Consider the following 13,409-nt stretch of genomic DNA (forward strand, 5'->3'; position numbering starts at 1 on the left):
CCGCAAACTCCCCGCAGAACGTTTCCCAAAACTGAGAGATAGAACAGAGAGAGAGAGAGAGAGAGAGATGGAAACAATTACAGGTTATACACAAAAACAAACCAAAACAAAATGCAGCAAATAACAAATTTAGCAAACAAAGAGACCCAGCTGCAGTGACGCACACACCTGCTGCGTGGAAGGAACATGGACTCCTTAATGAAAACCGAGCCAGACAGTAAGATGTACCAGCAGGTCCCGATGTCGTCAGGGCTGAAAACACAAAGAAACAGAATGATAAACTCCAGCAAGCTTCCACGGCTTCTCATCACGCAGGGGTTGAGTTTTCAATTGAATAAAAAACAAACAAAACAAAAAACAGATTTTCAGGCATGCTCTCGTGTTTCGTTAGTGTTGCTATGGTAACAGCTAACGCGTAGAGACTGACATTTACAGAGGACCGTGGTACTAAATTTCATTTTTTTTAAATAAAAATGTGTTTGCTTGTAATTCAGTTTATTGCCATACCAGCTTCAATAACTATTTAATGGACATTAATCAAATGTTCTAAAGGTCAACTATATTGTATAATAATAATAATAATAATAATAATAATAATAATAATAATAATAAATATAGCTGCAAGCAGCGATTCCGGGGTCAAGCCGATCAGATGCGCTCAGAACATGTCGCTGATGAACCCTACCAAGTTTCGTAGCGATATGGCATTGCATTCGTAAAATACTGGACTTAACATGAAAATGTCGTGGCCACTAGGTGGCGCTGTCACAAAACGTTGCGAAATGTCTATGTGTCTGTGTGTGTGTGCGAGAGTGTGTGTGTGTGTGTGTGTGTGTGTGTGAGAGAGAGTGTGTGTGTGTGTGTGTGTGAGAGAGAGAGTATGTGTGTGTGTGAGAGAGTGTGTGTGTGTGTGTGTGTGTGTGTGTGTGTGTGTGTGTGTGTGTGTGTGTGTGTGAGAGAGAGTGTGTGCCTGTCACTGCAGTGCTGATTCTGATGTTTTGTGTGTGTGTGTGTGTGTGTGTGTGTGTGAGAAAATGCCCCCAATTTCTTTGGACTGGTGGAGCTAGAGGGTTTGAGCTAGACACACCAAAGTTGCTATAATAACTTCCAAGACTGGCCTCTAAATGTGTGCCAAATTTCATAACTTTCCTACGTACGGTTCTATGGGCTGCCACTGACATCAATAGGAATAATAAGAAGAAGAACACGAACGATAACAATAATATAAATATCAGCCTCACTCAATTTTTTTGTGTGAAAAACAATTGCTGTTACAGCTGTGGTGTTACTGACTGTTTTCCAACAGCATTTTAAAAGTGTCTAAAAGTGTTTTAAAAGTCTATCAGCAAAAAAGAGAAGAGAAAAAAAAGCTGCAGAAATGTAAATCATGTGAATGAACATCACTTTGCTGAGAGTCAGAACAGGAGCAGTGCACATTCTCTTTCTTGTCAAAGCAGCATTTATTTTAGGGAAACTGAACACAAACAGTTTATTATAGAAGCTGCTGAACTTCTGCTTCTGTGCTGCAGAGTGCGAACATAAACAGCTTATAAAGGCTTTGTGTGTAACCTCTTATTAACGCTGTGGATGTACTCACTAATATAAAACCTCATTGGCTTCATGATGCTCATAGCGAACTGTTTCACACATCAACCTGAAAGACAGAAAAAGAAAATCATAACCAAATGTCTCATTGTTCACTGCACACTGCTCACCAGAGAGAATGAACCGATGTCGTGTGCTCCCCAGAACATAAGCGACACACCGTATGAGTATTTACTGTACCTGAGCTGGTGTTCTCTCAGGTTAGACAGCGCTTCCATCCCATGCAGGTATGAGTAGACGATCTGAAGATCCTGTAAAAACAGACAAAAAAAAAAGTCAGTCACGTTAATGCATGAAAAGCAAAAAAACCAACACACACACACACACACAAAATGAACCATGACCAACCATGACCAGGAAAATATGTAAAGGAGTGCACATGCAGCTGAATCAAGGCAGAAAACTGGGCTGAAACTCCTTGCAGTTGCCCTCAGCAATCAGCAGGAGGCAGCAACTCTCCAACAATAACACTGGTGCAGACAGCGCGTCTCTGCTCTTCCTTTTCCACACTGCATGCAACCGTGAGCACACACACGCAGTCTCTCACACCCATCCCATGACGCAACACACTTCAGATCAATGTTTAACAAGAACGGTATGTTTGCGAATTCCACAATACCCGTTTGTCATTGGGTCTTTCGCTTTCTCCATACCCCCACCAACCAAACTCCATAATTGACTGGTTTCCTGCTGCGTGAAATCGAGAAGTCGTGCCTTTTTCTTCTTAAGCCTCGACCATGGGAAATTTGGAGCTAAGCATTAAGTATTCGCAGTGGCTGCAGTCAGCAGAAATTGGATGAAATGGAAACGGAATACTGATGAAATACTGGAACGGAAAATCTTGTCATTCTGGAGAGCCCATAAAGATGGTTCCTTTAATGGTGGAAATTCCTGTGACCAAAAAACCCCTATATATATATTATATATATATATGCATACATATACACACACACACACACACACAGGTACAGTCTTTATGTATGTTTTACTGAAGGTAGTGGAATTTTTAAAATGTCCACTACAATAATGTCTGTATTCCAAGAAAAAAGAAAACGTGTGCCCACTGCTATTGAGCACAGCAAAGAACATTTTTACACACACACACACTTAGAGCCCATGATGGCTTTATGTGTTTTCAAAATGCACCAATGGTAACAGCCCAGTGACAGGGCATGAAACCTTATGATTGGTAGATTTGTGAATTTGGAATGTTTATTCACAGAACATGGCATTTCCGCCTGCGCTCGGTCACCACGCACAACACCCCCCGCACCCCCCACCCAAATTCCTACATTCCTTTGGAAGTGTTGGTGAGAGATGCAAGTCTGTAGGGTTGAGGATCCACTGCATGCTGAGCAACACTTTACACATAATGGGGTGGACTGGTCAATTTAAGGACACCTCATGCAGTTATCTGATCAGCCAATCTTGTGGCAGAAGGACAATTAATAAAAGCGTACAGATGCCAGTCAGGTGCTTCAGATATTCTTTGCATCAAGTACAATGGGGAAAACAAATAAAGATGTGGTTATGAATTGCCCCAGACAGGCTGGGGTGAGAGTTTCAGAAAGGGCTGACCTCCTGGGATTTCACAGTCTCTAGAGTTTTCATAAACACAGCTGAGGTATAAAATAGGCTTTCAAGAGAACCAATACAACGACAACAAAAAAATGAACAGGAAACCCCTAAAAGAACAGGAAGTCATCATGTGTACACGGTTTACAGGTTATACAAGCCCTTCTGAAATCATCCAGTAGAGTAGAGTAGATGGTGAATAGTATAAGTGTGTAGTAGGTCATTTGGGATGCAGACATTGACTCCAAATAAGATTTGTAATCAGTTATCTTGTAATCAGTTGTTTTGTAATCAGTGACCAAGTAGTTTGGTCACTAAATGAATCAAAGGAAGACACACTCCATCAAACTGATAATCGCTCTGTCATTTAGTTCTCTTTCTGTCATTTACTCCTGCGTTCAGCGCACTCCAAAAAAGGAGTTCCCTGAGTCTTATGATCTGGGGCTTGAAGAGGACTTCTGGGTCAAAATGAAGGTGCTCTGTTCTCAAGCCAATGTTTAATAATTCTCACCGCTGCGTGTGTACAAGCAGTAGCGCGGATAGTGATGTAATACAGGCCGAGGTCGATGACAGAGTTAGGATTGAGAGAGTCGAGGAAGTGTAAACATTATGACATTCAGACTAACACAGGCTGTGCCTCTTGTCTAAATAAAACAAAAGCAAAAACATGTCGGTCGTGCACAATGTACAAAGAGTCCACCAGATCGAAACTCAAACACGCACACGGTCAACAGAGAAAATCGGAAAAGAGATAGTTTGTGCGTGTGTGAAAGAGAGAGAGATTGAGTGAGCAAGTGCTCTGCTGAGTCACTGATGATCACACCAAGCCTAGAAACACAGAGTTTGTATGTGTACATTCTCAGCTTTTTCTACGAGTACAAACGAGCACAAAGTGCACAGATTGCTCATCTCCAGGAAGTCACAGCGTGCTAACATAGATATAGTTAGCACATCTATACCTCTCTCTTGGAAAGAGATAAATATTTATAAATATATATAGAAATATGGCAAGATGTATGGACAGGAGCCTGAGATCAGGATTGAACAACAGGGACCATCAGATGTCCTGAATTTCAACTACAATATAAAAAAGATATCATGCTACTTCTAGCAAACAAAATCACAAGTGCTAATCTGCAGGGTCTGGTTAAATAAAAACAATAAAGAAAACATCCATTATGGGGCCATTAATGATCAGAAATGATTAGTAGAAGCTGATTGGCTGAAGCTGGCTTGGCTTTATGTAACCTGGTCCTCGTGAAAAAAAAGAATCCAGTTACAAATATGCATCAACTTTTTTCATCACTTAGGATAAAACTCTTTGCCACAGCTGACCAAAGGAAAAAAGTAAGACGTTTCGACACATTTTTATGTTGCACAAGGGCTGTTTCCTCTTTCTTGATCCCTGAGTTCTGCTTAATCTGCACATGTATAGAATAAATACTAATTTATGTGAATACACTGTAAGAGTTTTGTCTGAGTAACTCAAACAGATACTAGAGCAAGACACTACAGGAAGCAGGGATGGCTGCTTTTTAAACTGCTGTGGCTTCGTGCAGACGATGTGCTGTGATCTACAGCTTTGATGTTCGGTGTGAACGGCTTTGGAGGTCAAGCGGAGCAGACGGTTAAATATGGTCACGGTGCGTGAAGGCAGACTGTGTTAGGAGCTTCGAGAATAACCCATCACCACAATGCGAGGTTAAAGGTTGCGATGTCAGCAAAGCACTCTGAGAGCAGAAACTAGAAGCTCTGGATGATCTGAAGTGTTGTGAGCATTACAGCGGTACACACGTGAGCTCTGGCCTTTAAACGGCAGCTGTCCCAGAAGACCCGCTACAGCCAAGAATTCAACTCTGACCCTGCATTACACACATTCCACTGAGTCTATTAAAGAGAATGCACGTTCCTGGACTCGGGGAGAGCAATAAGTCAACTGAGACTTTAGCAAGCTCGGGTCAGTAAACTAACTAACAATGCATATACCTTGGAGATAAACTTGCTTAGGGAAAACAGGGTAAAATCCAAACCTGTCAATCATCCCATCATCACACTGAACAGACACTCTGATGTCCTTTGAACCGAAAGAGCAAACAGAATCAGATTAATTCAGGGAATTTATCTGCAAATGAACCATAAACACCAAGGTGACAAGAGTTCCTCTAAGCTCCTTTATGAGAAAGGAAGAATCTCATGTTTCCTATTATCCGAATAAATGTGGCTCTGACGCATTAATTTTTTGAAGCAGGACGAAAGAACGGAGATCAGAAATAAAGAAAGTCATCTATTTTGACTTCTGAGCCTACGCTACCACTGATCAGTGTTTCCACCAAAACCTTTTATAATCGGTGTGCTACACAAAAATAGTCTGGAGGTTAGAGGCAGTGTTTGTGATAATGCGCACATCAGCACTGAGAGAGAGAGTGAGAGAGCGAGTGAGAGAGAAAGAGAGAGAGAGAGATAGACAGGCCAGCAGAGAGAAAGGGAGAGACAGAGAGAGAGACACTAATAGACTGAGTGAGAGAGAGACACAGAGAGAGAGAGAGACAGAGAGAAAGACTAATAGACAGAGAGAGAAACAGAGAGAGAGACAGAGAGAGAGAGAGAGAGAGAGAGAGAGAGAGAGAGAGAGAGAGACTAATAGACAGAGAGAGAGAGAGAGAGAGAGAGAGAGAGAGAGAGAGAGAGAGAGAGAGAGAGAGAGAGACACAAAGAGAGAAAGACACAGAGAGACAGGCACAGAATCAGAGAGTCAGAGCTGGAGAAAGACACTTTGATTTGAACCCTGATACTATTTGTTTTATATTATTAATGCACAAAGATTCTTACTTTATTCAGCTTTTTTTTTTAAATTAGAAGCCACATGATGAAACTACTGAGTGCTTTTCTGGGAAAAGAGAACAGATACCGCAGCTGCATGAGCAGGTGGAGAGCTCGGTTAGTTTGGGAGGGAGGAGGGGAGAGGAAAAGAAAAGATATAAACAAAAAAACAATACAACCAAAAAAAAAACGACACACCATATTATTCTTCTGTTCCACTTCTGATACTAAATAAAAAAACATTACTTTCGTTCTAGATGTGAGTAATATTTCACTGACCAGCAAAGATTCACTGAAACTATTTAACCTTGGTGGTTATTTAGAATAAAGTCAGCTCCTCGTGGTAAATGTGTCTGCGGCGTGCGAATACAGGGCTTGACGAATAAATCCGTTAGCCGAGCCGAAGGGCCTGCATCCTGTTTCGTGTTATAAAAAGTGACTGAGCTTTTCTCGAAAAAAGAAAACTGCTTGTGTGACTGCATGGTGAACACTGTTGCTTTGTGCGAGTGTGTTCATGTGAAACACAATGGTGTATTGACTGCATCGCTTTGTGTTAATCACATGGGGAAAATGTTCTGTACTGAAAAGCAAAGCCGTCTGATTCGGTGGTAGATCGCTTCAGTATTACTGAACAAATCGCTAAGCTAAATTTTCCTGAATTTGCTACTAGGGCAGGACAAAATGGTTTAAGGATATGATCAAAACTGTGATGTCACTGCTGCATTTTTGATAGTTTAAATGTCGCCGATTTTGTAAGATAAAAATCTACACTCCTGAGGTTTCCTTGCGCTCCTCCCGGCCTGTATTGCAAATATTTCGTTCGTATTGCCCCTCCGCTACGACGATAGGACTGTACTATCAGACGGTGTCAAAGGAGAGCATGTGTGTAGTTTGTACACAAGCTGAGAAAGCCGGGAATGGAAAATCTACAAATCCTATATGCTGGGAATCCTGCACCTGTTTCCGCTTGCTGGCGGCGTTACGTCTAGTTCTCGGATGTCGTGTGCGGTGTGACCTGAACGCTAGAGCAGAAGTGTGATTGCGTGGGTGCTAAATCTCTGGTCGGCTTTTATGCGCTGTCTTTTGTGTGGAGAGTTGGAGCACAAAGGACGATGGTAAAAAAAAACTATATAAATAAATAAATAAAACCTTGCTGAGACATGTATCTGTGTGTCCTTCAGAAAGGAAATGGAATGTTCTCTGCCTGAGGTATCAAATATAAGCAGCAAATAAAGAAAATAAGAGCAGGTTTAATGCTACACTGTGTCTTAATGATGGGCCTGTGTGTGTGTATATATAAAAATATAGCCTTAAAAACTTATCAAAGAATCAGCATTGAGGGGAAGAGCAGTGGGGCAAAAAAGAAAAGAAAAAGAAAACATCGCCTTAGTGCTTGATGTTTCATGCAATTGTTCTCCAAACCCTTTTCTTCCTTCTGTTTTTTTTTTAAAGACGCTTTTCCTGTTTCCTCCGGCGGCGGCTTCGTCAGCGTGGAGTCATTCGACAGGAAATGCCATCACATGCTTCGCCTCTATTCGCTCGCTCGAACATGCGCTCTCGTGCACCCGAGTGCACTGCGAGTAAACATTTGTATGTAGGGAAACAGATACAGAGGCAGAGTGGATGTGAGTCAGAAAACAAATATCACCTCAGTGTCAAGAGATAAATCAGATGTACTTTCCTGAAGGACAAGTACGCTGAAAAACGCTCCTAACGTACTGGTCATACAGTGTGTTCTTCTCTTTGACTTGATCTGATATTGTTTGACAGTAACTCTATGAACTGCTGGGGATTAAACTAATATTTTACTTCTAGTCTTAAGAACACGGTTAAAATATTAAGTCCAAAATATGAATTTAAATGTGTTGTTTATAGAAACCTGGCAGAAATAAAACACACAAAAACAATCACATGCATGTGGTGTGTTGTGTGAAAGAGGGAAAAAAAAGGTAACTTGCTACAAAGTGCAAACAGTTTCTACTGAAGATTCTACCTGAACATCCTGACCACACATGCCGGAAGAGTGTGTGCGTGGTTGCGAGACAGCATGTGCAAAATTAAATAGAAATGCTGTGGGCAAGAGTGGTGCTGCAACTCGTCTCGCCGAGTTGTGCAAGATGAGGCAGAGGTACAGCTGCATTATATGCGCAGAAGGTAAAACACCAGACAGAGTGAGAGAAAGAAAGAAAATGCTGAAGGTGTGCGTGATCTGGTTTTATGAGACTTCAACTTTGGGGAAAGTGCGAAAGACAAGGATGTACAAAATCCCCACCACCACGATCATTAAATTATCACCCAAACTTCGCCAATCATACACCGACTAGAAGCAGGAGAAAGTGAAGCTTAAAAACGCTCCACTTCTGCCCTCTGAATCACACCTTACAATCTGCCCTCTTACACATACACAAGTTCAGACACCTGAGATTGGCTATACAAGTTCACAGACAACCTGAAAGTTACAAGAGGAATGGAGAGATGGATAGGAGAGGGGGAGAGGAGAGAGAGAGAGAGCAATTTGAACCGGTGCATGCTCTGAATTTGAGTTCAGGGTTCCAGGCAGCATCAAGTCCTCTTAACCTTCTCAGCTTCTTATACAAACTTAATAACAAACAATCTAAACGAATAAGCAGACCGTTGCCATCTCTTCTTTGCCACCTTTTAAATTATAAATGAAGTTACTTTTATGCTTCCAGGAATTTTTTTCTTTCTTTCTCGGCAGGATTCAGCTCACACTGAATAATTTAGATGTGTTACAGTTAAGCGTACAGAGTCACGTCTAAGCGGACCGTCTGAAATGCCCTGATACTGACCTCAGAAATATTTTCTTAACTTCAGAAGTTTGTCCTCCTTGGAAGAGAATTTCTGCTTACACACATTTGTTTTTAATTGTTTTTAACAGCTCGAGCAAAAACAAACATTTAAATTTTGGGGCATTTAGCAGACACCCTTATACAGAGTGGCTTAACATTACATTTCAATTTATACAACTGAGCAATTGTGGGTTAAGGGCCTTGCTCAGGGGCCCAGCAGTAGCAGTTTGGTGGACCTGGGATTTTAACTCATGACCTTCTGATTAGCAGTCCAACACCGTAACCAGTAGGCTACCACAGCCCTACCATACCACAAACAAATCAAGTTACAGTCGTGAAATACAAGGTTATAACAAATAGCAAGCGGACTTCCTTCCCTCAGGGATTTTGACATGTTCGATTGCAGAAATCAAAGCAATCTGTTATATTCAGAGAAGCTTGCAATTTTTTTGAAAATGTGAGCAGATTTGGGCCGAGACACCGTGCCTGACATCATCACAACACACAAACCTTTCATTCATAAAAAACAAAACAAAAAAACAGCAGAATCAAGTATTTTTGGTTGAAACCAGCCAAACACGTACATCATAATCTGTTCATTGCTCGTGTTGTCTTTTCATCTCTGTGTTTTAAGCTGTCAATCCTTGAGCTGCATTGCCATCAGACAAAACCTGACACTGTGAGAAAAACTTGCAGCATTTAAACTGGACTTGGTGAACATTTCGTCAACAGTCTGGTTGATTTATCTCCAACCCTAAAAGAACTTAAAGCAGCTCTGACAACAGCTCGCAACTTCCATTCTTATTCAAACGTGACCGCAGTCATAACAATCCAAATTAATTGCTGTGGTTTCTTTTTCTCCAGGCCTGAAAACATGATGCTAATGACTCTAATGTAGAGTCTGACTTTATTCAGAGTCAGTGGTTCGAACACAAATTACCTTTTGAGCCCTGAACATCTTGAGCTACCAAAAATCTCATCTCAGTAAAGGAACATTTCTGTAGCGTGTCCTGACTGGACTGAACACGCAAGCCTCGAGAAGTATTTTGAAGAACAGCAGGTGTGCTCACGGTTTGAAAACTGAGGATCGCTCTTAACGCCCATTCCATTTTATCTAGCGGTGTACAGTACGGCAGGGTCGTGATACAAAACAATGTGCATTAGAGTGTTTGACTGCTAATAAAACGTCTCTCACGCTGCTTCAATTCTCTCAGTATCTCCTGCATTCTCCATCATTCAGCAGAATCACATAACTGCATTTATGACTTTCACATCCACTTCCCAGCCAGAATTGAATCTGAGAGAAAAGGCAGAGAATGACGTGCCCCTGTAAGCGTTGTAATGGAAGCCGGAATGCCAGAAATTTCCCACCTGCTGTTCACCATAATTATCGTTTATGTTGGAAAAACACTGGGTTTATTTTAAAAAATCCATGTCCTCACCTGATTCAAAATAAAGAGGAAGCAAGGTTTTCAGATAAAGAAGTGACAGCTTGTTTTATTTCAAATGCTCATTATGCCTTAGGTGACATTACTGCTGCATATCAAGTGTCTTGTAAAAAGCATTTTTTTAAAAAAAAAAAAACTATTTACAGCTACATTTAAAGGTGGGAAAGAAACAAACGAGTTCCTGATTCCACCGTATAAACAACAGTATAAACACTCGTTCTCTACACCGGCCTCTTATTTTCTCTTCAGCTGATAAGATCGGGGGAAACCTGAAAAACTAGCACCGAAACTAGAACTGGAGACTCCTTCAATAACGTTTTTCTGTTACGATTAACTTTTATTTATTTATTTTTTTTCAAAGCTAAAGAGGTGCTATTATCGAAAACGAGTCGACACCATATAAACAATCGGATTTAGGAATGTAAAAGCTATTTACAGGAGAAAATGGTGGAGTGGCGTGTCTAGAAAAAAAACAAAAAAACAAGACTGACCAGATGACAAACACAAACAAACCTTCAGAACTGGAAGCAGTTTCCCAAAACTATTTTTTCCCTGCTATGTAAATACACCATGTCTAATATATATATATATATATATACACAATTTTTTTAATTCTAAAAATTTAAATGGTTCCTTTTTACCATTTTAAAAATAAAATGACCACATTATTTGCATTACAAAAAAAAATTTAATTGTTTATTTTCTTCTCTCAAAGCCTTGCCATTTGTTTTTTTCCCTCCATGAGCTCACATAATAATTTGCAACTCAAATCCAGGGCTGTGAAGGAAGGAAGGCCAGAAAAATGCTGCGGTCCATCACAATATCACCATGTAAATGTATACAGATGTCAGACTGGTCGTCTTTGGGTTTAATTACGCTACATTGACCCTGGAGTAACGGACTGCACCCAAATCGCCTCATTGTTGTACTAATAAGCGCACTAGGTAGTGCGCATTAGACCGCATTCTATATGTGACGTAGTGCACTTATATAGGGCCCTAGGTGTGTTTTTGGGACAGAGCCAATAAAGTGTAACGCGGCTAAAAAAAACGAGAGAAAAAAAATACGAAATCCGATTATAGCCAAATGTTCTTAGTCTATTCATAAATAATACATCGATTAAGAAGAAAAAAGAAAAAAAAAACCATGATCAGTTGTACAAACTGAACTCGACATCCTAAATAATCGAGTAACGGTAGAGAAAGCAAGGATTGTTAAATTAGCTTAGCATAGCTGACGCTATTTACAAAACAATACACGTATTTTATTTCTACCACAAACTTTATTCTCAAAATTGTCGACGTAAAAGTCGAAACGCGACCTCAACAAACGCGATGAATATTAGCTTCTTAAAGGCGTTATTTTCCTTCTTACCTGTTGCGTTCTTTCACTGGGGTTCTTCATAATTGCCTGACGGAAACTGCTATCCACGTAAGACGCCATTGTGTAGTTTTAAAACCGCTTAAAACGCATTCAACAGCTTCTGTCAGACGTCGAGCATTTCTCCTAACTGCTTTCGAGCCGCTACGTGAAACCGAACTCTTATCTGAAGTCTCAGAAAGAAGTCTGTTGTCTTAGGCCGCTTTCTGGAGCCTCGGGCTCGAGTTGTTTCCGTGTCCGAAGAAAGCTGCGTTGTTCCTCCGACCTCAGGAACCGATTTTTTCTTCTTGATGTCATACACTACCCGGTTTATCAGGAGATTTTATCAGTTTATCACACCGGTATACACCCATTATAGATTACAAAGGTACAACCTACCTCAGGGAAAAAAAACAGTCTGCTTACTTTGGGCTAACAGGCAGCGGCTAAGCTAATGCTAATAGGAGTCCGACAACGTCCCAGCATAGTGTTTCTTGAATCACGGTTAATTTTTAACGTGTAAACAGACTGTCTACTAAGCTCTCAGGCGGAATAAGTATGAAGTTTAGGCTCCCGTTAACCGATAATACGTGAACACAGGACGGGCGGGGCTTTAACTCTGTCTCTATGCGGGCGGTCGGAGATTCAGCAGCGACGTGATTCAAGAAAGGTTGTGCAGCACAGATTCAATACTCTCTGCTGCCGCCGTGTGGACAAAAAAAACGCAACTATAGGCATGAAAATACCGAGGTCAAAATCCTCATTGAGGGGGCACGGTGGCTTAGTGGTTAGCACGTTCGCCTCACACCTCCAGGGTTGGGGGTTCGATTCCTGCCTCCGCCTTGTGTATGTGGAGTTTGCATGTTCTCCCCGTGCCTCGTGGGTTTTCTCCGGGTACTCCGGTTTCCTCCCCGAGTCGAGAGACATGCATGGTAGGTTGATTGGCATCTCTGGAAAATTGTGCATAGTGTGTGTGTGTGTGTGCCCTGTGATGGGTTGGCACTCCGTCTAGAGTGTATCCTGCCTTGATGCCCGATGACACATGAGAAGTTCGGATAAGCGGTAGAAAATTGAATGAATGAAAAAATCCTAATTGAAAGACTACTGAATCAGTATATGTAAATTATTATTATTATAAACTGATTATATATATATATATCAGTTTATAATAATAATTTTTTAATAACTTTATTCTATTCGTGCTCAAGTAAATGAGGGTTTTTAAAACATAACGTACAGGAATTTTCTATACATTTATGTATCTGGGAACAGAGTTATTAATAAGAGAATTAAATCATTCATGTCATAGAAATGAAACGGGTGATGAGATAAAAAAAAAACGAGCATTCAAAAAGCTAAAGGAGCACCTAACACATGAGGTTTAGAGCGAGGTGGATCGAAAAGGGGCTATTTTTGTAGGCTTGGAAAATGTAGATAGGAAGAAAAAAATTGCATAAATTCCCTTTATGTTAAATAATTCCTTATATAGCTCATCTTTTACAATTCTTTTACTGTCAGAATTTAATTTAGCATACCAGACCAGAAATTCAGAGACATGCATGAGGCTGGCATTATTATAGAGGACGTATCCTCAATCTCTGGGCCTTGATGGTCTAACATCTGAATTTTATAATATTTTTAAGGAAGATATGAGTTAATGGATTAATGTTTCAAGCCTTGTGAAAGAGACATTTAGATATTTGTCAGAATCTTATTAACCAAAATGGAATTTCTAGATTTTTCTCTTTTAGCCTAATCACCAGCCATCCTTTCCCATTTAATAAAGGCATAT

The 13,409-nt window shown here is 40.6% G+C and overlaps 1 protein-coding gene across 5 annotated transcripts in view; it reads right to left on the reverse strand.

Moving 5' to 3' along the window:
• rapgef2a (Rap guanine nucleotide exchange factor 2a) overlaps positions 1 to 12,273 on the reverse strand; it is a 27,485-nt gene extending 15,212 nt beyond the window's left edge. For 3 of the 5 annotated variants that reach the window (XM_027174374.2, XM_027174375.2, XM_027174373.2), the window contains exons 1-5: positions 11,633 to 12,273; positions 1,786 to 1,856; positions 1,598 to 1,654; positions 169 to 252; positions 1 to 31 (exon numbers count right to left, since the gene is read on the reverse strand). The exon at positions 1 to 31 is cut by the window's left edge and continues 45 nt beyond it. In XM_027174374.2, the coding sequence (XP_027030175.1) occupies positions 1 to 31; positions 169 to 252; positions 1,598 to 1,654; positions 1,786 to 1,856; positions 11,633 to 11,701 (312 nt within the window). In that variant the 5' untranslated portion in view covers positions 11,702 to 12,273. The remainder of the gene's footprint in view (positions 32 to 168; positions 253 to 1,597; positions 1,655 to 1,785; positions 1,857 to 11,632) is intronic. The other 2 variants (XM_027174377.2, XM_027174376.2) reach the window with 2 other exon arrangements.
• Between the last annotated feature and the right edge of the window lie 1,136 nt (positions 12,274 to 13,409).

Source organism: Tachysurus fulvidraco, chromosome 7, assembly GCF_022655615.1.
Source record: "Tachysurus fulvidraco isolate hzauxx_2018 chromosome 7, HZAU_PFXX_2.0, whole genome shotgun sequence".
Classification (NCBI taxonomy): Eukaryota; Metazoa; Chordata; class Actinopteri; order Siluriformes; family Bagridae; genus Tachysurus; species Tachysurus fulvidraco.